Source organism: Schistocerca piceifrons, chromosome 8 (genome assembly GCF_021461385.2).
Source record: "Schistocerca piceifrons isolate TAMUIC-IGC-003096 chromosome 8, iqSchPice1.1, whole genome shotgun sequence".
Classification (NCBI taxonomy): Eukaryota; Metazoa; Arthropoda; class Insecta; order Orthoptera; family Acrididae; genus Schistocerca; species Schistocerca piceifrons.
Window position 1 is genome coordinate 204,550,555 of NC_060145.1, and position 27,405 is coordinate 204,577,959.

Here is a 27,405-nt window from a genome sequence, read left to right on the forward strand (position 1 = left end):
CGATAACCAACGTTCTAAAGGAAGAACAGATACCTCATCGAAGGTTTTAAAAAGATCTCCTCTGGTTCTGATTAAGATTATTACTTCTTCTGAAATGTCCGCACACTACCCAAGTTGCTTCGTCCTTGTTTGGAGTGTTGATCGACAGTGCAAAGCATACTTCTGTCTTCTTAAACAATTGCATGTTTTGAATGAAACTGTTTTCAGTGTAAGTACCTTCGCAGAAAATTCAACGTTGGTTACAAAAATTTTCTTTCCAGTCAGATACGCGTCAAACTAAAAACCAATTCAGTCAGTAATAATGGAAAAATTGAAGCGAAGACAACGTGGTTCTAAACATTAACTTCAATAGCTCAGCAACGTAGATGGCGCACAGTACCTGCCAAAAAAGTAAATTGACAGCCTCTTCTAAATCACGGATCGATTGGCAGTGCTGTGATTTCTAAAGGTAGTACTGTAATCACATCTCCATCATCTGAATGGCTATAATTGATAGAGTTCGCGCATATTTTCGCAGCTTTCCATTGGGAAATGATTTCGAAGAGCCAAAGGGCATTGGGTATACTCATGTAATCTCAATTCTACAGAATTAGCAAATATGTCATTTTTGTACGTAAGGACAAGGACTTTCATCCTTCTTAAATGTTTAAACACTATAGCATATTGGGACGCATTTATCGCAAGAAGAAATTAACTCTGGACTGCGTTTCTTTAGGCTTTACAGATTAAACATCTCTCGTTAATACCAACGTCTTCTTGTGTAACACATCTTAGGTGAAACATTGGTATGATAAACATGGTATTCCTTTTGAAATGTTAATTATTTTAAACGGTAAACAGATACAATTGCGAGTGATGGTAGAGCTGACTGTACAACGTCCTGCTAATTTAAGCAGCCACATTCTGCTCTAAACCTGCTTATTACGTAGCACCTGCAGCCTGAAAACTTAGAAAATAATTATTATTTCAGAATTTAATGATCCAGAAGATACAAGTGCTTATAATCCATAAAAGAAATATAGCGAACAACATCTACCACTCTTGTCGTCCCAGGGACGTCAGGGAAGTATACTATACTACCTCCAAATTTATACCCACCTTTGGAACAGCTCATTTAAGTTAATATGGAGAAATTTAATTTATTTAGAAAAAAGGATGTGACGTGGCTCTAAATCCATTTTGGATAGTGTTCAGAAACAATCGCAATTTATTAATCTCAATTTAATACAGTTACATTTGAACCTTTATTTAATTATCTGTGTTTCAAATCTGCACTCACATTCCAAAATGATTAATTCAAAAAAATATTAGGATGAACAGAAGACGTTTTTCTTTATGGTCCTTCGCCAAATAATCACAAAAAGTAGTTTAGTCATGCGGTAATTCTTTTATCAAAGACATTACATAGTTTATTGATTTCCCTTATAGTTTTAAACCGACTCTTAATACATACAGAGATGCATCCTAAACAAGCAAAGTAACTACAGCCATACAGTACAGATGTGCGTCAGCACTTGTTTTACGATGCATAACAACTAGGGCTGGAATCATAAACCTGCAATTCATTTAAGGGATAGTCCTCTATACCAAAGTCCCATAAAATTTATACCGATACCTACAAATGACTCTAAATACACAAATAACAGAAGAGCACGCATGTAGATGACTGTGTATACACAAACGACTACAAATACATGTACAGTAGAGAAATAAAAACCACCTACAACTCAGGACGAGGCGAATACAGCAATGGTAAGCCTAAAAATAAGAATATGCCACCGCTTTACTAAATATGTAATTCTGCAGATTTTATTCTAAACAAATAATCAGTTCAGGCGATTCCCTAACATCCCTATAGTTGCAGACGACATGGCGTAGTGATTTAGACATATGGCTGCTTTCGGATGCAGCCACAGGACATGCACAATATAAAGTAACGGAAAAGAACAAAATGCCACGTAACATATTCATTAATCTAAATCAAATGTGTATGTATGTACTTCAGGAAAAATAAAAGAACACAGCCCCCTGAGGATGCCACAACTGTAATGAAACTTGGTTTCGCATACCAAATATATATCACTATCTTTTTTAGTGCATCGACGTTTCGTCATGTTTCATTCCTTTCGACGTATCATCCCATCTCGTGTCATATCTCCATTTCTGTTGCGCTCATAACAATTTTATTTTTCATACATGTTGCTCTGTTTACTTTATCTTCCTTAATTATTCCTGGATATTGTGGCATACTTACCTTCTTCTTCATATCACTTCAACAGAATATGATATTTTTCTATTTCACGACTTTTTGTGGCCAGACAATTTGTCAAATACGTTTTACAATTAGAAAATCATTTAATTTTCTCCCCTTAACCTAATACAAGTTCTCAGAATACTCTAAGAATGCATGTCGGTGCTCTGAGTCCTCAGACAATAGCGCAGACTTTCACCATAGCTTATAGACACAATCAGAATTAACTTCTCATATCATAGTATGCAGTATATTGCTGTGTACATTGATCACACTCAATACTGATTGTTCCATTGCTCAACCAAAATAGTATTAACAAACATTAAAATACGTTCTAAGGCTAAGCAAATATTATGTAAATACACTTGTTTTCATTTTCTCCTACCTCTTTGTGTTTAACATGTCTACATTTCATATTCTATAGATAATTAATTGTCAAAAAATTATAAATCTGTTATTTTAAGGAGAACTTTTATTTTCAAAATAATAGTTCTAGTATAAACGAAATGAAATATTACTAAATATTTATTGACTCATTGCATTGTTTCCAGTTCTGAATGCTTCTGAGTCGAAATTTTTTAAGTACATTAGATGTACGTTTTTAATAGGAACATTAGAAAGTGTTCAAAGGTCAGAGAATAACACAGTTACATAAAAAATATCATTTTCTGCATCATTATTGAATAGAAAAACACATTTTGTGAATTATGCAGTTCATATGACTAATAAAAACTTAATTCAATATCATTTCCTTTCTTTACATTATTTAGAATATCTGATAAGAAACACTCATAACACAATTTGTGAAATAAGATAAACAAGAACAAATCTGAAATTAACAAATGCAAAGAATGAAGTAGATACAAGGGGCCATTTTTGTAGAAAAGAAACTAACTTCACTTCACTGATAAAAATGTAAACATCTATAAAATTCTCTTTGTTTTCGAGATAAACTACGATTCATGAAATTCTCACACTTTTGATGACAAGCACCATGACATGATAAAAGTGAACCTATTCTGTTATGGTAATTAGTTTTCTGCTGATGATGTAAATGATGTCAATATCTGAGCTACAGTATTGTTATTTAAATGTTATATGTCATAGAGAGGGATTCATATAAGAAAACTGTCATGAAAAATTTCGTGAAGTTAACAGAAAAGGAAGTTTTTCCTGAAGTTATTCCTTCCTTCCATACCATACTTACAACTAAATCTTTCCTCAATATTCGAATTCGAATAGCAATGGTTATTCAAAATATATAGAATCTGTCATATGATGTTATTTCCCCTTCTGCATCATAGCAATATAGAATTGTCATGAATAAATCACGGGCTTAGGTTGAAATACCATGGTACACATTTTATCATTCAGAGTAACGAACACTGTGTAGAGTAAAACTTCCATCCCGTATTCAAATTAATCTTCTTAAACCATTCACTTAAACTGCTTGGTGTGTCGTTCAAATGAAATATTTCATTGCTGTCCAAGTTGGCATCAATGGTTGTGCCGGTTTCACAGTTAGGCTTGCGTTGGACGCCTGTTCATGTGACCCAACAATGTGTAATACGAATAAGATGCATTCACCAACTGTAATTAAAATAAGAATATCAGGGAAAATTACATACAAAATATTTACATATTTTTTCTTAGTAGGTATTTCTTTATGTGAATGTATGCTTTCCCGGCGTATACAGCTGGCGAAGAGTTATCGGGCTTCCAGCCGGGTGGCGGTGTCTTCAAACTGCGACGTTTCGACGAGTGACATACTCGTCATCTTCTGGCGAAGACACCGCCACCCGGCTGGAACCCCGAGAACTCTTCGCCAGGTATTTCTTTCATTTAAAGTTACTACTCAGTCTGGTGATCTCTACAGAACCCTATATGTATTCCATTGCTCATACAATATCATGTAACACCATAAAAGTCTCATATGGCGCATATAGTTTCGATATTTTACGGAACAAAAATACTTTGAGACATCAGTTTGAAATTAAAGCGTTCATGATGAGCACCTTAAACAAGCGAAATGCCATAATTTTACAGCATCTAAAGAATCACACAGATATAGTAACTTCTGTCATGTAAGGGTGCGTGACTATTACTTTCTAAAAGTACTCCGGAAGTATGAGAGCAGCTGAAAATTTTGTGGGAGAGATGCTGCATGGGACAACAGGGCCATAATATGACTTTAGTTTTTTGTTGCAAGGTGGGGTCGCGTCAGAGATATGAAGGTCAACTTCATTTTTTTTAATGAGATGCTATGGTATGTTAATTATTATCCTATAGCAGCTATCAAGACGAATCCAGTGATGTCCAACAGTAATGTCTTTGAAGGTCAACGAAGGTCAAAATGTTGGCATTAACGTCCATTTACAGAACGTGTTAGAAGTGATTACCATTGATATCAAGCAGTGCTGCAATCTTCTTATCACTGAATTGAGTGGTGTACCTTATCATTTCGGCACTTATCAAAGCACATGCTCTGACTTTCCTCTCTCGTATATCGTACAAATAGTAAATACTCGTTTTCAGCGAATACGGCGTATCCATCTAACGTGCCATTGACATGTAAACACCATTCGACAGTTTCTCAATACAACACAAATAGGAACGGTAAGACTAGTATCGTCAAATCAAGCGAATGTGAATTATGTATTCCTTTGAAGAACAAGTCGATATGTTTCTCATTTACGAAGAATGCCAACGAAATTATTTGGGGGCTAGAGACTTATAGGCTGAAAGATATCCTCAACGTACTCACCCTACACGCCGCACATTATAATGTGTGTGTGATAAATTGAGAACAACTGTATCTTTAACGCATCGGAAACATATCCGGCAAAGGAAAGTTATTAAGGTGGATTGGAAATTGGTACTCTTGCCACTGTGGTTCGAGATCCTTGTGTTAGTTCGCGTCAGATCGCAAGGGAATCTGGCATGAGCCAGAGCAGTGATGTTCGCGGCCTGCATCGCAATAAATATCACCCTTACCATATCAGTCTCCACGAAGAATTAACTGGTACGGATTGTAGGTGTCGCATTGAATTCTGTCGATAGGCTCAACTTCAGATTCAGAGGGATGACACATTTATTAATTTGATTTTATTTGCTGATGAGGCTAAATTCACGATCCATGGAAATGTTAATTTGCTTAACATGCATTATTGGGCAACTGAAAATCCATGTTGGTTGCGGCAAGTTGCACACCAAAAACAATGGTCGGTGAATGTCTGCTTTGGGATTCTGGAAGACAGAATTATAGGCTCCTATTTCATCGAAGGAAATCTTAATGGTGGGAAGTGAACCACATTCCTGCAAGAAACATTTGGTCTGTTATTGGAGCAAAATACCTTTAGGAACAGGGAATAGAATGTGGCATCAACACGATGGGTTTCTGGCACATTTTTCATTGATGGCTAGAAATGAGTAGCTGAGACAATTCCCAAATCGTTGGATTCGACGCCGAAGAGATGTGTCGTGGCCAGCTCGTTCGTCTGACTTGACGCCTCTGGATTTTTTCTTGTGGGGATTCGTAATAGACATGTTTATAAAAATGTTCCAACCACACCTGAAGATATGCGAGACAGAATTGTCAAAGCATGTGCTTCGATAAATGCAGATGTGATAAGGAATCCCACTCCATCCATGATAAGGAGATTGCAGCACTGCATTTATACCAATGGTCACCACTTCGAACACCTTCTGTAAATGGACGTCCATGCCGCCTTTTTGACCTCCGTTAACCACCAACGATCTTGCTGTTACACATCATTAGTTTGGTCTCGACGGCCACTATCAGAAAGTAAGTACCAAGCTATAGCATCCCATCCAAAATAAATAAAGGTAACCTTCATATCTCTGAAGCGACCCCACCTAGCAACAAAAAACCTACGTCATATTATGGCCCACGTTATCCCATGCAACTTTTCTCCTACAAACGTTTTAGCTTCTGAGTGATTCTTGGTGGCAGTAGTTAGTGACTCATGCTGCATAAAACAGGAATAAATATTTAGTAGGCAGAGCTGTGTTGTTATATTCTTTTCATTACTAAACAATATGTAGGTTAGCACTATGCTGCATCATTGCATGAAGATCGATATGAAACTGTAAACAGTGGTCGTAAAATATGCAACCAGTAACATAAAATGGTTTCTCGCGCTACTCCTCAGCCGCAAAAAAAGTTGTAAGTGAACCAGGAAAGGTTACATATATGTATTCCAGTTACATAGTTTACTCATGTACCCAATGATGGCTACATTGAATTCTGAACTAAGTGCAACTCTATTTAGATTCACCGGAATAAATTAAGAGTATAAGAAACTGGTAAATGTTGTGCTCTCATATTTACCTGATTATAGGGAGAACAGTGTTCCAACGTTACAAAGTGAAAGAGATAAATGTCTAAAACATAAATAATAAAACGCTCAAGCAAATCTGCAAAACAAAGAAATAGAATCAAGGAAAAATATTCAGAGGCAACCCTAATGTTGTAGCTTAGCATGTGTGAACAAGCATAAAATTGCGATACTGTGGGAGTATACTACTAAAAAACATAGTTAGAAAAAAAATATGGACTAAACCAACAGGCAGCAACGATGTAATAAAACAGCATTGTCTCGCCCAGGCTCTTGTTTCCATTTCGAGATTCCTTCGTTCACTAGGGAATTACTACTTCCTTACACGGTCAGAAGATAACCAAACTTATAAATCTCATCAGCCCGAAAACATCAAGCGCCGTAATAAAACGAAACTGATCACATCATCGCACTGTACATTCGAACAATTCTCAGACGAGAAACGAGACGCGACGCTGGAAGGTATGACTTTAAGAACGGGACAACAGAATACCATTGAGTTGGCAATACAATACGGTAGGATTTCTAGTACACTCTGGTGTGTCTGCTGTGAACCCGCCATTGTAACTAAGGAGGCAGACCCTGCTAGTGACTAAAGACGGAACTCTGACGACCAATGAGGTGCGAGATGGGTAAAATTTGAGTTCGCCTGGCTTATGCCGTCGGAGAAGCATACGTTTCTCAGCTGCACGTCATTGCTCCAGCTAACGCTGTACTCAGCTTCTTCGTGAAAGTGGTAACTAACTTCCTCTAGGCGTTTTAGTCAACGGTTTTCAGTATTACTGAGATATTGCTTGCAAGCGTTACAGGGGGGTAATTCTGTATCAACAATTTTGGTTTTTCATTAGGCCATCCGTGAATTTAGTTGTGTCTCAAGTAACTTTTCTAGCTATTTAATTCGGTGATTTATGAATACAAGTACACAGGATTCCTTTCTGACATTTCTGAGAATATGTGGAGGTGTGGTTCTACGTAGTCTGGCGAATGACATATGCATCTTTTATTGTGAACTCTCCTGCTTATTTCTTGAATTAAAATGTATATTAGTATCAAGTCTACGCTTCGTTAACTTTCTTTTCGCAAAAGTTTCTGAAACTTAGGACATTCATGCTCAGCTCATACGTGCTTATTGTGCTTTCCGCAGGAATAACGCACACATAAAAAAAAGTTTTGCATCACCACAGTTTCGAGTGTTCCGGAGCCAGTGCAGAAAACTGGTATAGAGATCAACGTAAACATCATTTCCGCCCTTTTTATTATTCATGAAAACCACACATTGCGTGTTGTACCATCGTACAGCGAGACCTTCAGAGGTGGTGGTCCAGGCTGAAATACACACTGGTACCTCTAATATCCAGCAGCACGTCCTCTTGCATTGATGCATGCTTGTATTCGTCTGGCATACTATCTACAAGTTCATCAACGCTCTGTTGGTCCAGATTGTCCCACCCATCAACGGCGATTCGGCGTAGATTCGTCAGAGAGGGTGGTGTGTCACGTCGTCCATAAACAGCTCTTTTCAATCTATCACAGGCATGTTCGATAGGGTTTATGTCTAGAGCATAGGCTGGCCACTCTAGTCGAGCGATGTCATTATGTGGTGTCACCGCCAGACACCACACTTGCTAGGTGGTAGCTTAAATCGGCCGCGGTCCATGTAGTACATGTCGGACCCGCGTCTCGCCACTGTGATCGCAGACCTAGCGCCACCACCAAGGCAGGTCTCGTGATACGAGAGTGGACTCGACCCCAGTTGTACGAGAACCAAGCTACCGCCCAGTTGTACGCGAACCTAGCTATCGCCCAGTTGTACGAAGCCTTTCTCTCTCATTAGCCGAGAGACAGAATAGCCATCAGAAGTTAATGGCTACGAACTAGCAAGGAGCCATTTGTATCAGTGCCTATAGCGTACGAGTATTCAAGAGAGATGTATTCCAAGGAATCAATAAAAGTTAAGTAAAAAGCATCTACATACTTTTCTTCTTATTCATTCATAAGTTCTCATGTTCCAGACTTCACGCCCGTCTGCGTTATGCCGAGCGTGCACTATCGGCCACAGCGTTAGTTTAGCATTACTTTTCAGCAATCCACATCACGGTGTCGGTCCAGCTACCGACACTACAATTATTGGCGACGAGGGAAAAGGGACCTTTTTCTGCTTGCTTACATTTATTTCTGATTGCTTACATTTAATTGTGTCATGGCTTCGCCACATTCTCCAGATGTACTGTCCGAATTTTATCGCTTGCAGACTCAGCAGACGCAGGCGTTACTGGATGCCCTTGGACAGCTCGTCCAGGGTCAACGTACCATTCAAACCGATGCGGCCGCCGCCGCTTCTTCGCTACCGCTGCCACTGAACGCTGTTGCACCTCCCTTTCGACCATACGTGGCAGCCGATGAGACCTGGCACGAGTGGTCTCGCCAGTTCAACTTCCACCTTGCTGCCTACAGAATTCAAGGTAATGAGCGGCAGCCGTTTTTGCTTTCTTGTGTCGGTGTGTCCACATACCGTGTGATAGTGAAATTGTTTCCACGACGCGACGTAGCAACTTTGTCCTACGAGGAAATTTTGTCTGCATTAGATGCCTATTTCAAAGAAACAGTTAATGTGGTTGCACAACGGTATACGTTTTTTCGTACAAAACGTACGGCCGGTCAAACTAATAGGGAGTGGGTAGCAACATTGCAAGGACTTACTAGGGACTGTGCCTTTGAATGTGACTGTGGTCTTTCTTATTCAGATACAATGGTGCGTGATGCAATTGCACAGAACGTTTCTGATGTTCGCATACGGGAGCAAATTTTGAAACTAGTTAATCCCTCCCTTCAACAAGTGATAGACATATTGGATAGACAAGACACACTTGACTGTGCTCAGGAATCTTTTGAAACTTCGCCAGCTGTGTGTAACATTAACCGGCCCGCCGGGCGCGCTCGCGCAACGCGGCCCGGTCAACTGCCCTCGCGGCCGTCCGCACAGCGACCGCCGCGTGCTAAGCCAGGTGTGCCGCGCCAGCCCACAAATGCAGTGAAATCATGCCCGCGGTGTGCTACTAGACATTCGCGTGAACATTGCCCGTCACGCCAAGCTATTTGCTTTTTCTGCAATAAGAAAGGACATGTTCAAAGTGTTTGCCAGAAAAAGCTCAGATCAGACAATCACAATCATTCCAGGCCCTTTGCTTCGCGCCGGAATCGAACCAAGGACACTCAGGCTCGTGGACCTTCGCCTATGGACATTCATGTCGTTAATTCCACTTCGTCCAGTGACACTTTCTCTAACAGTGACTGTGATCGTCCCACAAAAACTGTGCGTCGACGTCGCCGGAAATCACGTCAATTAGCCAGTGATTCTGTACCAGTGTCTGTTCCAATTGCACAAAACAGTCGCTCTTGTCGTCAGCAGGACAATAAACTTTTTGTGGACTTAGACTTTGACGGCCAAGTGATACCATTCCAGCTCGAAACCGGAGCTGCAGTTTCATTGCTCAATCACGACACGTACAAACAACTGGGCAAACCTCCGTTGCGTGCCGCAAATGTTAAGCTAACTACATATTCCGGACAGAAAATTCCTGTGTTAGGACAGTGCAGCCTTCTTGCCACATACAAGGGACAAACAAAACTTGTGTCATTTTACGTTCTTCGTTCTTCTTCTGCTGTGAATTTGTTTGGTCTAGATTTATTTAAGTTGTTTAACATGTCTATTGTAAATCAGGTCCTATCTGTGAATCAGACTGTGCCTCCAGACAGTGTTTCTCGGCTGTGTGACGAATTTGCAGACATTTTTGCACCGGGCTTAGGTTGCGCTAAAAACTATGAAGCACATTTAGAACTGAAGGTAAACGCGCAACCGAAATTTTTCAGGGCGCGCAATGTTCCCCACGCATTGCGTGCTGAGGTCGCAAGAACGTTACACGATCTCGAATCACAGGGTGTAATTGAACGTGTGCAAGCTTCTCTCTGGGCCTCACCCTTAGTCATTTTGCCAAAACCTTCCGGAAAATTGAGACTTTGCGTGGACTTCAAGGCCACAGTGAATCCACAGCTAGTGACTGCTACTTTTCCTTTGCCCCGCCCGGAAGATCTTTTTGCTAAACTGTGCCCGGGAAAATATTTTTCAAAGTTGGACCTAGCCGATGCGTACTTGCAAATACCGGTGGACGACGAATCCCAGCGCGTATTGGTGGTTAACACGCATCTTGGATTGTACCGCTTCAAAAGACTGCCATTCGGGTGTGCATCCGCCCCTGCCTTGTTTCAGCAATATTTACAAACTATTTGTGCGTCGGTCCCTACTGCAGCAAACTATCTGGACGATATAGTGATCTCCGGACAGACAGAAGAAGATCATCTTGCGAATTTACGAACATTATTTCAGGTCTTGCGGCAAAATGGTCTTCGCTTGAGGAAGTACAAATGTGTGTTTTTTGCTCGTGACTTACCATACCTGGGACATGTCATTCATGCCCAAGGCATACATCCAAGTCCAGAGCACCTCCGTGCCATACACGATTTGCCTTCCCCTAAAAATCGGAAACAGCTACAGAGTGTGTTGGGTAAAATTAACTATTATCATAAATATGTGCGCAATGCCTCTTCCATTTCAGCTCCGCTTCATCGCTTACGCCGTAAAGGTGTTCCGTTCGTCTGGACGCCGGAATGTGAACGCGCCTTTCGCCAGTTGAAATCGGCGTTGCTTTCTAATACTTGCCTTACGCCATTCGATCCCCAGAAACCCCTTTTGTTGATGGTCGATGCATCGGATTTCGGGATCGGTGCTGTACTTGCGCACAAAGTTGGCTCCCATGATCGCCCTATTGCCTTTGCGTCCAAATTGCTCTCGTCTGCGCAAAGAAATTATTCAGAGATAGAGAAAGAAGCTTTGGCTCTCGTGTTTGGTGTTACTAAGTTCCATGATTTCTTGTATGGTCGTCACTTTACCATCATTACAGACCACAAACCTTTGACGTCGCTTTTTCATCCGAACAAGCCTGTACCTCCACGTACAGCGCAGAAATTCATTCGCTGGTCTATTTTCCTCTCGCAGTACCGCTACGATATCTTGTATCGGTCCACTGCTAAGCACGGAAACGCCGATGCGTTGTCCCGTTTGCCTGTTGCTGAGGATAAAGCATTCGATTCTTCCGAACTTGCTTGCATGTTCATTGATTCGGAAACCGATGAAGTGGTCGAATCGTTTCCGATTGATTTTCGTCGTGTCGCTACAGCCACAGCTGCTGACCCTGTCCTTGCTACTGTTTTACGTTTTGTTGCTACGCAATGGCCTTTGTCAAAGTCTCGGATCGAGGATCCGTTGGTTCGCCGATTTTTTGCTCACAAGGAGAGACTTTTTGTTCGACGTGGTGTTTTGTTGTTGCGTTCTGATAATGATCAGTCCAGAGTCGTGGTCCCACGTTCGTTACAGTCCTCTGTTTTACGGCTTCTTCATCAAGGACATTGGGGTATAGTGCGAACGAAACAACTTGCTCGTCAGCACTGTACTTGGTTCGGAATCGATGCTGCGATTACGAATATGTGTTCTTCGTGCCCGGCGTGTGTCGAACAACAGTCCGCACCGCCGCGGAAAGTCTTTGCGTGGCCAAAAGCCACTTCCCCTTGGCATCGCTTGCACATTGATTTTGCTGGTCCATTCTGGAATGCTCGATGGTTGGTTCTGGTCGACGCCTTCAGTAATTTTCCTTTTGTTGTCCGGATGTCTTCCACGACGTCCTCCGCCACCATCCAAGCGTTGTCTGCTATCTTTTGCATTGAAGGTCTTCCGCAGACTATTGTTTCCGACAATGGCCCACAATTCATGTCCGCAGAATTTCAGTCATTCTGCCAGGCCAATGGTATTCAACATCTGACATCCGCGCCGTTTTCGCCTCAGTCCAACGGTGCCGCTGAACGATTGGTCCGGACTTTCAAGTCACAGATGTTGAAATTGAAAGAGTCGCATTCTCGGGAGGACGCGTTGTTGCTCTTTTTGTCTTCGTATCGCTCTCAGCCCCGAGATGGTCGCTCGCCGGCTGAGTTGCTCCACGGTCGTCCTCATCGCACCTTGATGTCTTTGCTGCATCCGCCGCATCAGGTTCCTGCGCAGCGGCAGACTCCTGTTTTTGCTCCAGGCGACGTTGTATTTTATCGCAACTATCGAGGTTCACGGCGTTGGCTCGCAGGGCGCATTCTTCGCTGCCTCGGCCGCGCGATGTATTTGGTTTTGGGGGCCTCTGGTGAGGTGCGTCGGCATCTCAATCAGCTGCGCCTCTGTCGTCGCTCGGGTTCTGCCGCTCCCCGTCTGCTTTCAGCGACGGTGCCGTCCGGTCAGCGCCCTGGGGACCCATCTACTGGCTCGCCTCATCCCCAGGTGTTACCGACGATGCCTTCCATTTTGCCCCATGGCGACGCGCCGCCGCCGCCGCAGCAGCAGCAGCAGCAGCCGCCGCCGCCGCCGACCGCATTCGACGCTTCGTTGCCGCCGCCAGGCGCCTCCCAGGGTCACGCGCCGCCGATCGCTTCCCGTGACCAGCTGTCCGCCGCCATGGAACTCCCGCCCGCTCCGGACCACGTGACGTCATCGCGCGTCGGCTACCCCGACGCAATGGAGGTCGACACTTCGGCCCCTCATGTTTCTTTACGGGCGCATACACCGCATGTTGACGTGCACCCTGGACTAGTTTTGCAGGCGTTTCCTAGCTCCCCTCGGACCGGATGGCCGGGTGCGGGTGGCACAGCCTCGCCTGTTGTTAGGCTCCCCACCTCATCGCATACGTCAACATGTGGTCCTCCCCACGGCGGGCGGAAGCCTTATCTCACGACCGTTCGCCGATTTGCGGGGGAGGAATGTGGTGTCACCGCCAGACACCACACTTGCTAGGTGGTAGCTTAAATCGGCCGCGGTCCATGTAGTACATGTCGGACCCGCGTGTCGCCACTGTGATCGCAGACCTAGCGCCACCACCAAGGCAGGTCTCGTGATACGAGAGTGGACTCGACCCCAGTTGTACGAGAACCAAGCTACCGCCCAGTTGTACGCGAACCTAGCTATCGCCCAGTTGTACGAAGCCTTTCTCTCTCATTAGCCGAGAGACAGAATAGCCATCAGAAGTTAATGGCTACGAACTAGCAAGGAGCCATTTGTATCAGTGCCTATAGCGTACGAGTATTCAAGAGAGATGTATTCCAAGGAATCAATAAAAGTTAAGTAAAAAGCATCTACATACTTTTCTTCTTATTCATTCATAAGTTCTCATGTTCCAGACTTCACGCCCGTCTGCGTTATGCCGAGCGTGCACTATCGGCCACAGCGTTAGTTTAGCATTACTTTTCAGCAATCCACATCACGGTGTCGGTCCAGCTACCGACACTACACATTATCCTGAAGGAAGTCATTCTCAAGATGTGCACGATGGAGGCGCGAATTATCGCCAATGAAGACGAAAGCGTCGCCAATATGCTGCCAATATGGTTAACTATCGATAGGAAGATGACATTCACGTATGGTACAGCCGTTATGGTGCCTTCCATGACACCAGCAGCGTAAGCCGGCCCCACATAATGGCACCCCAAAAGAACCTCCACCTATCAGAACTCATTGGACAGCGTGGCTAAGGTGCTCAGCCTCTAAACATGTCTCCGACGATTGTCTGGTTGAAGGCATATGCGACACTCATCGGTGAAGAGGACGTGATGCCAATCTTGAGCGGTCCATTCGGCATGTTGTTGGGCCCATCTGTACTGCATTGCATGGTATCGTGGTTGCAATGATGGACCTCGCCATGGACGTCAGGAGTAAGTTGCGCGTCTGCAGTCTATTGCGCACAGTTTGAGTCGTAACACGACCTTCTGTGGTTGCACGAAAAGCGTTATTCAAGATGGTGGCGTTGCTGTCAGGGTTCCTCCGAGCCATAATTCGTAGGTAGCGGTCATCCACCGCAGTAGTAGCACTCCGGTGGCCTAGGCGAGGCATTTCATCGACAGTTCCTGTCTGTCTGCATCTCCTTCATGTCCGAAGAACATCGGTTCTTTTTGCTCTATCCATCTTTTTTGTTTCTTTTTTAATTTTTTATTTTAATTTCAATTTTTTAGCTTTCGTTCGTTGCATCTGCTCGGGGCGGACGTCGTAAAACGTCCGTCTAAGTTCGTTGTTGATCGATTAACTCAGTTTTTTTTATTACAGAGGGCAGCTAACCCTCTGAGCGAACACGCTGAGCTACCGTGCCGGCAACGGTTTGGTTGACTCCGAGATGCCTGAACCCTTCCACTGTTGAGAGCCATTCCTCGCACAAAGTAACAATCCGGACGCGATTGAACCGCGGTATTGTCCGTCTAGGCATGGTTGAACTGCAGACAACACGAGCCATGTACCTCCTTCCTGGTGGAATGACTGGAATTGGTCAGCTGTCGGATCCCTTCCATCTAATAGGCGGTGCTCATGCATGGTTCTTTACATCTTTGGGCGGGTTTAGTGACATCCTTGAACAATCGAAGGGACTGTGTCTGTGATGCAACACCCACAGTAAACGTCTATCTTCTGGAGTATTTTCTGTGTAAGATACGACGCATCCAAGCTGTACTAGAATACTTGAAAATGTAATAATACTTTAAGACATGATAGAAGCCCCTTCATACAAAGTGTCTCGCTATGAATGTCTTCTAGCTATCTACATTTTTCCCAATAAAAGTAAGTTCACGTGGTCGTTTATTCTGGCCAAAATTTTATGAACAAATGTCAATCAATAGTTGACAGAGAAAGCCCATGGCGATTGTCTCTGATCGAGTACCATACTTAGAGAGTCAAATAACGACATTTTGGCAACTTCACATTTGGGAAAAATCAATTTAGACACATAATCTAAGTGGCCGGCCACTGTGGCCGAGCGGTTCTAGGCGCTTCAGCTCGGAACAGCGCTGCTGCTACGGTCGCAGATTCGAATCATGCCTCGGTCTGCTTAGAGCCATTTGAACTATTTGAACATAATCTAAGTGAATGTTAACGCAATGAGCCGTGCGCGATTCGTGTTCATGCCATTTATTACTTGACATCTTGTCTTTGCGGTACTGCCGTCCGTTCCGTACTAGATTTGCTGGCGTCACTAGGTTGCTGGCCTGCCTTCCCGTGAGTGGCAGCACCAGCGGTATCGATAAGAGCACTGTCGTACTATCTTTGGAGCGACTGTTTTATTTGCCGGTCGTAGTGTGCGGTGGATTCAGTCGGGATGGAGCTCGAGTGAGGTCTGCACAACCAGTACTCGCCCGACCGCTGGAGACACACATCTACTGTCCGACGGAAGGAGACTTGAGCGGGGACGACCGATGGTTGGTCGTTCGGCCGGTCGTCTCATCGGACGAGGGGTATTTGGTCTTCCGACCGCTCCTGGGCCCCTTCAGTTGGTCATCTTGCAGTACGTGGCTTGGCTCGGTTCCTTCCTTGCGCAGAGATGTCGGGTGGCCAATGAGCAAGTATTCCCTCTCCATGGTTGTGTCTGAGTCAGTGTCTCCGGGTCGTCATGTGTCCGAGTTGCGAACGGTCATCAAGAGAGTCGGGACGGAGCACCAGCGAGGTCCGCACAGCCATGACTCGCCCGACCGTGCCGACACACATGACTTGAGTGGGGACGACCTTCGTTGGTCGTTCGGTCGGTCGTCTCATCGGACGACGGAAGTATTTCGTGGAACCGTGTGTAGCTTGTTTGATTTTCACTGAGCAGTAATTTTAATGCTGTCTGCATGCTGGGTTGACTGAGTCAGTTGGGACGGAGCAGCAGGAAAGTCTCCATGGCGCGAGGGCAGGCCTGGACCGCTGACAGTGTGCACGCACTCTCGGATCGTGATGCGCTAGCTGCGAGAGTGACAAAGTTCGTTGCCCACCTAACCGGGACGCTGAAGTTGAGTGATTAGTTTAACTGTTATGAAACCTCATCTATTGTGAAATCTCTGCGTTCATTTGCGGTTTGTAGCTCCCTGGGCCGTTCGGGCTAGCAGTGCTATTCGTATTCTCGTCCTCGGCCAGTATTTTCCATCGTTGTGACGTTGGTCGGACTTAAGGGAATTGGTTAAATTGTTGGTCGGTCCTTGGGCCGTCCCTAGTTTGGGTTGCCATCCGAGTATCGAACAACTCTAGGCCGCCTGTCTCAACTCACCTTAGTTTGTGCTACCTTCCCAGGCCGACCCTTGGAACACTTTTGAGCACCACCTGTTCTGTTTGTTTTAAATTGTGATTTTCATTTTAGTTGAAGTATTGTGCGAGGCCTTCTGCAGTGTATTAATTTAGTTTTCTTAAATTTTACATAAAGGCCTTCAGTCGTCTTAATTTAAAATTTTGAGCACTGATTAACAAAAAAAAATTATTTTCATAAAAATTCTTCTATCTGAAATTGTTTGTAATCCCAGCCCTAAGTCGTAACTTGTTCCATGTGTTATGCGTGGCCTTCATCTAAGGATTTGTGTGAACCCCTTAGTAAGGCCTTCAGCTGTGTGTATTCTTTAAAGGAAAGTTTTTTATAATTCAAAATTATTTATCTGATCTCTTGCCCAGGTTTTCAGCCATTGTTTCAAATTTGTTTGGGGCCTTCAGCGGTGCAAGAAGGTAACATTTCATTAATCTGGCTCCAATCGTTCTGTTGTAAGTTCAAAAGGAAATTTCTTCGTTAGGAAAAAATATTTATTAATATGCTTTAATTACAGTTGTCCTTCAGACGTATAGTGTAGGCCTTCAGCCGCAAATTTTTTTCATTGCGTGTCTGTTTTTTTAAAAAAATTACCTTCTACTTTTAATTGCTTTTGATTTCTAAGCCAGACCTTCAGCCGTTCTTGTGTTTGCTGTGGTTTTGGGGCCTTCAGACTGGAAAGCATCTCAAATTTTCTTTAACTAGGCCTTGTGTCGCATTGTTTAGTTGTGGCCTTTTAAACCAATGTATAAATAAGTGGAATATTTTAGAAAATAAAGTTGTGTATTTGTGCAACCCACAGTAACTGTTTACGGCCCCATCCACAACCCTAACCTTATCCTGTGCGCTCTCTGATTACCTACCAACCAGGTTTCACATAAAATACCAACTTATACGCCATTTCTTCTATCCAGTTACTATCCTTTGACTAGTTGTAAGTTTTCTAATGGCTCTATTGTGAAACACTATAATCGGCACAAGTAAGTTTCATATGTCATACATGTATGAGGTGAGAGTCGATTATGATGTTCTGTGAAGATCAAGCTGCAGTGGAACCACCAAGTGCCAAACTGAACCATAAGGTCGGTAGACTCTAGCCTACTACAGTAGTATGGTTTTCGTAATAAATTTCAAAGCACACTCTCGTTGCCTGTAATCAGGAAGACAACGTAGTATAGACGTAAACAGCAGAAATTTGATCGAATGAAGGAAACTGCAATGCTGCTTGCCTCCTTTCTAATGTGCCACGTTTTTCATACTTCATATTACGGCTGAAAGGCCGTGCTTTTAGTACGAAGAGTCAAAGATGAGATACATTACGACTGTATCTGCGTTACTGCCTGGAAAATGTCTTTGTAGCATTCTATTTCTCTATTGGTCTTCGCGGTCCAGGGAAACATATCACCCATAGACGACAATTGTTTTCTCTGAGAGTGAGTAACTGTTTAATCAGTGAAATGCACCTTGCAACATAGTCGTCAGCGTCCTGTAAAAACTGGGTGAGCACGATCTATACGTGAATGCGCTAACTCACACCTAAACTCATAAGGTCTTGAATGAGATTTTCACTCTGCAGCTGAGTGAGCGCTCATAAGAAACTTCCTGGCTGATTGAAACTGTGTCCCGGATCGAGACTCAAACTCTGGACCTTTGCATTTCGCGGGTAAGAATTCTACCAACCAAGCTACCCAAGCGTGCAGTCCTCTCAGCTTCAATTTTGCCTATACTTCGTCTCCTACTTTCCAGCTTGACAGAAGCTCTTCTGCCAACCTTGCAGAACTAGCAATTCTGAAAGAAAGGATATTGCGTAAACATGGCTTAGCCACAGCCTGGGGGATGTTTCGAGAATGATATTTTCGCCCTGCAACGGAGTGTGCGCTGTTATGAGTGGAAGGTGAGTTCATGTAACAGTTGTACAACCATACTTCAGGTAGTTGGTAGGACAGCTTAATTTACGTACATTTCTAGTATGACAGTTCATTTTACCTACTCTACACGTGTCGTATGCTGATTCATGGTTGTTAAAAAATATAATTTTATCTGTATTTTAATGTCGTTTTGTGAAGCAGAAGATAGGTGATTTTTAAATGTAATGTTTGTTATTTGGTTTTTATGTGTTCCTCTGTAGTTTCCTAAGATCCAGTCAGACGTAAATATTTATTGGTTGCGTCAGAGAGTTAACCGCTTGGATTGCGATGCGTTTAAGGCGCCGCTTCCAGGACGGGGAGGTGTACCAGCTCGGATCTAATCCGCCCGGCAGTTTTACGACGTGGGCCGGTGTGGCGACCAGCATGGATGTGGTTTTTAGGTGTTTTTCCACTCCCCATTAGGTGTACACCAGGCTGAGTTCCAAGATCCACCTACGTCCACACCTACATGGTTACCCTGGAAGAGGGTTCGCCGAAACACCTTCACAATAATTCTACATTATTCCACTCTCGAACAGTGCGCGGAAAAAACGAATACCTATATCTTTCCATACGAACTCCGATTTTCCTTATTTTATTATGATTATCGTTTCTCTCTATGCATATCGGCGTCAAAAAATAGTTTAGTATTCGAAGGAGAGAGTTCATAATTGAGATTTCGTGAGAACATCCCGCCGAAAAGAGAAACGCCTTTATTTTAATTATGTCCGCCCTAAATCCTGTATCAAGTCCTGAACACTCTCTGCCCTATTTCTCGAAAGTATAAAATGTAATGCCATTCTTTAAACTTTGTCTATGTCCCTCGTTAATCCTATCTCTTAAGGATCCCACACTGTGCAGCAGCACTTCAAGAGAGGACAGACTAGCGTAGTTTAGGCTGTCTCTTTAGTAGATCTTTCCCTTCTTCTAAGTGTTCAACCAATAAAACTGAGTCTTTGGCTAGCCTTCCCCACAACATGTGTTCCTTCCAATATACATTGATCGCAATTGTAATTCCTACATAGTTAGTCGAATTTACTGCCGTTAGATTTGAGTGATTTATCGGGTAACCGAAGTTTAGTGGATTCCTTTTAGCACTCATGTGGATGACCTCACCCTTTTCATTATTTAGCGTGAATCGTCGATTTTCGCACCATACAGAGACCTCATATAAATCTTTTTGAAATTAGTTTTGATCTTTTATAACTTTACTAGACGATAAACGACATCTTCATCAGCAAACAACCTACGACGGTTAGTCAGATTGTCTCCTAAATCGTATATGTTGATGAGGAACAACAGAGGCCTCGTAACACAACCTTGGGGAACGCAAGTGATCCCTTATATTTTAATCAATGACTTTCCGTCAGTTACTACGAACTTTGACTTCTCTGACAGGAAATCACGAGCCCAGTCGCATAAATGAGACGATATTACATAAGCACTCAATTTGCTTGCAAGCCGATTGTGAGATACGGTGTCAAAAGCCGTTTTTGGAACTCTAGAAATACGAAATCAGTTTGTAAATCCCTTGTCGATCTCATCCAACACTTCCTGTTATTAAACAGCGAGTTGTGTTTCACAATCAAGTTGACTGTGTGTCAATAGAAAATTCTCTTCGAGGTAATTCAGAATGTTTGAACACAATGTATGTTCCAATATCCTGTTGCATATCCATGTTAATGATATGGGTCTTTAATATAATGGATTATTCCTACTTTATTTCTTGAAGACAGGTCTGACCTGTGCAACTTTGTAATTTTTTAGTGAGGATCTTTCATCGAGCGAGCGGTTAATATTGATTGTTAAGTGTGGAGCTATTACATCTGCACACTTTGAAAGGAAACTAATTGGTATACGGTCTGAACCTTAAGACTCTCTTTTATTAAGTGATTTAAGCTGCTTCACTACTGCGAGGATATCTGCTTCTAAGTTACTCATGTTAGCAGCTGTTCTTTATTCTGGTTCTGGAATATTTAGTTCGTCTTCTTTGGTGAAGGAATTTAAGAAGGCTGCGTTTAAAACTTCTGCTTCAACAGAACTATCGTCAATAGTATTTCTGTTGCAAAGCGCGCAAAAAGGGCATTGATTGTGTCTTACAGTTAGCACATTTTCCATACGATCAGAATCCCTTTGGATTTCCTGCCGGTTTCCGAGACAGACTTTGACTGTGGAAACTATTACAAGCATCTCACACTGAAGTCCGTGCTAAATTTCGAGTTTCTGTAAAAGATCGCCAATATTGAGGACTTTGCTCTCATTTTAATTTGGCATGCTTTTTTCGTTGTTTCTGCAACAGTATTGAACCTGTTTCATTTATCAAGGACGATCAGCTCCGTCTTTTGTTAATTTATTTGGTACAAATATCTCAAGTCCTGTCGATATAATATTCTTGAATAGAAGCCATATCTGGCCTACACTTGCATTGTAATTCTGGAAGGAGCGGACATTGTCTCTCAGGAGGGCGTCAAGAGAATTTTTATCTGCTTTTTTGTAAAGAAATGTTTTTACTTTATTTTTGAAGCATTTGTGACGTACCGTACCGTATTCAGTCTCGCCACGACAACCCTGTGTTCGCTAATCTTGGTTTTTGTTTTAATGCTTGTTATTAACTTGTTATTAGCTCAGGATTATTTGTTGCTAAGAGGTCAAGTTCGTTTTCGCAGCCGTTTAGTATTCGAGTGAATTCATGAGCTATATGCTCGAAATAATTTTCAGAGAATGAGTTTAACACATTTTAGAATGATATTTAATCCGGATTTGAACATGTATTTTCATCAACATATCCAGGGTAAATTGAAGTCACCACAAACTATAATTTTATGTGAAGATGGTACCTGTTCTTTCTGTCATGTCCAAATAACAATAACATTGGTCGGGGCACACATATTCAACTGTCCCTCTTGATATTTATCAAAGTCTATAAACAGCTAAAGGTCTTGATTTCATTGTTGTTTCATTCTTCGAGAGCTGCAAGGTCACCAAAGGTATCTGTTCTTGGGAACATGTCGGAAAGAACAGATACCATCTTCATATAGATAAGGCTTACCGGTCAATGATCTTGTTCAGTGCGGTTGCACTCACATTGCCCGAACCCTTACGAGAATCGGTAGATTAACTGACGCGAGTAGCGAGTGTAGTGGGCAGGGGCACTACAAATGTATTGTGTGGACAGTACGTTGGAAATGTGAGTCTCACGGGGAGTGTGCCAGAGATAAGTCCCTGCACGCGCACTATCCTCTGTGCCCTCGGTGACTCACTCGGATAGCCGGCACGGGAGCTCAACGTGTTCGGCCAGATTTTCCTCTGTACTAGAAAAACTGAGTGACCTTTAGCTGCTTACGTACTTTGATAAATATCAACAGAGATAGTCGCCAATGTCTGCCCCGACAAATGGTATTGTTATTTGGACATGACCGAAAGAACAGGTACCAACTTCAGATAAAATTATAGTTGGTGGTAACTTCAATTTACCATCCATATGTTGGTGAAAATACATGTTTAAAACCGGGTAAGACATCATCCTAAATTGTGTTAAACCCATTCTCTGAAAATTATTTCGAGCAGTTAGTTCATGAGCTCACTCGAATAATAAACGGCTGTGAAAACACACTTGACGTCTTATCCACAAATAATCCTGAGCTAATAACAAGCAAATAACAAGCATTAAAACAGAAACAGAGATTAGTGAACACAGGGTTGTCGTAGCGAGACTGAATACGGTACGTCACAAACCCTTCATAAATACAGTAAAAGCCGGCCGCGGTGGTCTAGCGGTTCAGGCGCTCAGTCCGGAACCGCGCGACTGCTACGGTCGCAGGTTCGAATCCCGCCTCGGGCATGGATGTGTGTGATGTCCTTAGGTTAGTTAGGATTAAGTAGTTCTAAGTTCTAGGGGACTGATGACCACAGATGTTAAATCCCATAGTGCTCAGGGCCATTTGAACCATTTGAAATACAGTAAAAACATTTCTTTACAAAAAAGCAGATAAAAATTCGCTTGAACAGATGTCATGTCACGTCTGCCCAGACTAAATGAAACGAACATTGCCGAACAAAATTGTATAAAATAAAAAAGATAGTGCATCTACCAAGTAAGCAGGAGATCCCGATTTCGAGTCCCGGTCGGGGCACATATTTTCAACTGTCCCTGTTGATATTTATCAACGCCTGTAAGCAGCTGAAGGTCGGGATTTCATCATAATTCTATAATTTAGTGAGTTGGGTACGTGTCTGAAATTAGACAACTTTCGAGAAATTGTATCATCTGAGTTGGGAGGTCGGTAAAAGGATCCATTTATTATTTTATTCCGGTTGTAAGAATGATCTCTATTCACACTATTTTCGCTACAAGATAAACTACTTCTAACAGCAACAAACACACCACCACCGACCATATTTACCCTATCCTTTCTGCATACCATTAGCTCCTTCACAAAAATTTCTGGTGAATTAACTCTGACTTTAGCCAGATTTCAATGCCAATAACGCTTTGATTATGAGTGCTTTCTATTAGCGCCTGGAGCTCTGGTACTTTCCTGAGACAAATACGACCGCATCTTTTTAGAGCGAACTCCTCATTGTGCTTCCTCGAGACACTCTAACCTAGAAAACCTCCCAGTCCACGCCACACAGCTTCTTCTAGCCGTGTAGTCCCCTCCTGCTTGTAATTGGGTCCTGTAGCCTACACGATCTCCTCATCCAGACCCTCCACTCGCCTCTGTACCAGAGGTCGGCAATCGGTCCTGTGACCTATGCTGCAAATTTTGAGCTCTGCTTTCATCTCGCAAGAAAGACTGGCAGCCTTTACCTCTTCTCATAGCCGCTTGAAACCAGAGAGTATCTCTTCCGATCCAAAGCGATACACATTGGTACCGATGTGATCCACCACCTGCAACTGGGTGCACACTGTGCTGTTCAGCCACAAACAGCAACTGGAACCTATTTGTAGACTAACAGAGTAGACTTAGTCCAGACCCTCAGAAAGTCTTTCGCAACCTGTCAAGTCCTGAGGCGAGGTTGAGGGGCCTGTAATTTGGCTGGCCACCAGTGCGGGCAGATCGGCAGACTCGTGGATCATGCTGGACGTTCGTTGGATGCCCACAACACTGAAGCTCATCCACTGGAACCTCAAGCTGTGTAACCGAAGACAACACGGCCTGCAATTCGGAGCAAAGTGTCACCTATACGGCTCACATTCACACACGGGAATCACAGTCCGGAGCCATGCTGAAGACCGTGGAAAACTACACTACACAGATAAATAAAGGATTATCGACACGTCCTGAAGAATTCTGCTGTAGGCACTAATAAAAACGCAAGGATTGTGTATAATAAATTAGATTAAGAAGCAGAGATTCAAAAACTCCACACAGGTGAGATTAAATACACTCCTGGAAATTGAAATAAGAACACCGTGAATTCATTGTTCCAGGAAGCAATGCAGGCTGCTATTCTCCCATGGAGACGATCGTAGAGATGCTGGATGTAGTCCTGTGGAACGGCTTGCCATGCCATTTCCACCTGGTGCCTCAGTTGGACCAGCGTTCGTGCTGGACGTGCAGACCGCGTGAGACGACGCTTCATCCAGTCCCAAACATGCTCAATGGGGGACAGATCCGGAGATCTTGCTGGCCAGGGTAGTTGACTTACACCTTCTAGAGCACGTTGGGTGGCACGGGATACATGCGGACGTGCATTGTCCTGTAGGAACAGCAAGTTCCCTTGCCGGTCTAGGAATGGTAGAACGATGGGTTCGATGACGGTTTGGATGTACCGTGCACTATTCAGTGTCCCCTCGACGATCACCAGTGGTGTACGGCCAGTGTAGGAGATCGCTCCCCACACCATGATGCCGGGTGTTGGCCCTGTGTGCCTCGGTCGTATGCAGTCCTGATTGTGGCGCTCACCTGCACGGCGCCAAACACGCATACGGCCATCATTGGCACCAAGGCAGAAGCGACTCTCATCGCTGAAGACGACACGTCTACATTCGTCCCTCCATTCACGCCTGTCGCGACACCACTGGAGGCGGGCTGCACGATGTTGGGGCGTGAGCGGAAGACGGCCTAACTGTGTGCGGGACCGCAGCCCAGCTTCATGGAGACGGTTGCGAATGGTCCTCGCCGATACCCCAGGAGCAACAGTGTCCCTAATTTGCTCGGAAGTGGCGGTGCGGTCCCCTACGGCACTGTGTAGGATCCTACGGTCTTGGCGTGCATCCGTGCGTCGCTGCGGTCCGGTCCCAGGTCGACGGGCACGTGCACCTTCCGCCGACCACTGGCGACAACATCGATGTACTGTGGAGACCTCACGCCCCACGTGTTGAGCAATTCGGCAGTACGTCCACCCGGCCTCCCGCATGCCCACTATACGCCCTCGCTCAAAGTCCGTCAACTGCACATACGGTTCACGTCCACGCTGTCGCGGCATGCTACCAGTGTTAAAGACTGCGATGGAGCTCCGTATGCCACGGCAAACTGGCTGACACTGACGTCGGCGGTGCACAAATGCTGCGCAGCTAGCGCCATTCGACGGCCAACACCGCGGTTCCTGGTGTGTCCGCTGTGCCGTGCGTGTGATCATTGCTTGTACAGCCCTCTCGCAGTGTCCGGAGCAAGTATGGTGGGTCTGACACACCGGTGTCAATGTGTTCTTTTTTCCATTTCCAGGAGTGTAATTCTATCCTGCTTAGGAACTTTTAATATGTCACAAAATCAGTTTACTTTCCGACACAAAAGAAAATGTGAAAACTTTGCTATTAAATATCAAATTAACATTCAGAAATTCGAAAACTAAACAACCAAAACTTACAGATGGAACTATGTATTCCACTCTTGGTTAGGAACTTGTAAAAGGTTACAGGAACGGTTACTTCCCTGTATTGGACAGTGGCTGCTTGTTGCCTGTCTGACAGATGCCAACGAGCGATCACTAGCTTTTAAAACAAACGAACAATCGACTATTCATCCGCGTTACGAGATTCTCCTGTAGACACTGGCGAAAACGACGCTCTTGGGGCCACAGACTCATTGCTCCAACGGACACTTACCGTGAGAAAGGCGGCCCGATTTATGGCGTACAGGTGTCCAGCAGTGAGAACCAGCGGCTTCTGGGCTCGACACATGACGATCCTCAGGACACGTTTGAATCGCGGACTTGCCTCCACCCAAGAGCAGCTGTACGCCGCGGACGATACCGCCTCCGCCTGTGCACAGGTAAACACACCTCCCTAGTGACAACTTACCACAGCACGAACACAGCGTGGAGAATCTCTATCTGAGCTCCTTTGCTGTTAATAAAATAGTGTTGTGGTTTTTAACCACTTTCCATTCTCGAAACCAATACGCAGCTTAAAATCTTACACGAGAAACAATGTTCCAGTCTTGTTTCTCCAATAACTCTCTTTTTTGGAGATGACTCTCTGATCAATGGCAAAATACTTCCCATTCAATATACATCCATGCAATTTCTTACACATTTTAGATGACATCATGAACTGCAGGATAATTTGATATGTTAGTACTAGAGTAGTGTATACCGGTTTACAATTATTTTAATTAAACATTATCGGGTTTATAGTAGCGTCAAGTAGTTAACTTCCCACGAGTTTTCGGCAGAGTTCTGCTCTACCGTTATCAAGTGGTTGATTGTCGTGTGAGTACCGCCGCTCTTCTTACATAGCTACGCCCCCACCAGTGACGACACTGGTATCCAGTCCCGCACCATATACGGCAATATTTTTGTGGCGCGACTACTGCGCCCGCTTCAGCTCCCTAATCATTGGATAAAAGTGTGTACCCGGTTGCAATCCACCGTCTTTATTGACGGTGTCTCCCGATATTTTGATCTATATTGCTTCATTTATTACCCTGTTCCAGAAGCTGTTGGTCCGTGTAATAATAGACCTATCGTTAAAGCAATTAGGAGTCCGTTTTCCAATGAGTGCTCTGCTGCAGCTGATTTTTCTGGGCGAAAACACCTTTCATGTTCCATGCAGCGCTGCTCAATAGTGCAGTCACTCTGACCGACAGACAACTGCCCATCCCTACACGTTTTTCTTTTCTGTTCGAAGTGATCTCAGGCCTATTGTGTCTTCATTAGTTGCCTCATCTTCACTGGGGTCCTGAAGACTGTAGTCCTATCAGTTTTATCTCTCTTCAGGAGCCGGCTAATCTTCCTTGTTATTGAACAACAGAACGGGAAAGACGCAACCTTCTTCGTGTTTTCTTCGAATGTCTTCTGTTTTCACAGCTTAGACGAAACTCGCTTTCCAAGCATTAATCCCAACTGGCGGAGCCTGCTGTTACAGTGAAACGGACGTGGCATGTTAATTTTAAGTGGTGGCCTGATGCCCTTCCTGTAGCCATCCTGTAACCCCAGTACAGAATCAATGTACCCCAGCTGTCTGCGTCTAGTGTAAGTCATGGAATAGCGCGAGCGTGTTTCAAATGTCTGCGAATCCTGTAACTTAGGTGGAATGTGGGGACCAGCTCAGTATTCATCTATCAGGATGTGGAAAACCGCCTAAAAACGATATCCAGGCTGGCCGGCACACCAGCCCTCGTTGCTAGTCCGCCGGGCGCATTCGATTGGGGGCTGGCGCGCCTACCCGAATCCAGGAAGCAGCTCGTTAGCGCTCTCGGCCAACGTGGTCGGTCCGGCTTAGACAAAACTGATTGCGAAATTTGTCTGTTGTAGTAACCGTTTTCCTG

The 27,405-nt window shown here is 44.0% G+C and overlaps 1 protein-coding gene across 1 annotated transcript in view; it reads right to left on the reverse strand.

Annotated features, from left to right (window-relative positions):
• Nucleotides 1–3,772: 3,772 nt before the first annotated feature.
• The window catches only part of LOC124712201 (odorant receptor 43a-like), an 85,178-nt gene continuing 61,545 nt past the window's right edge, over nucleotides 3,773–27,405 (reverse strand). Inside the window, exons 4-5 of the mRNA XM_047242498.1 lie at nucleotides 25,743–25,898; nucleotides 3,773–3,841 (exon numbers count right to left, since the gene is read on the reverse strand). Coding sequence (XP_047098454.1) covers nucleotides 3,773–3,841; nucleotides 25,743–25,898 — 225 coding nt within the window. The remainder of the gene's footprint in view (nucleotides 3,842–25,742; nucleotides 25,899–27,405) is intronic.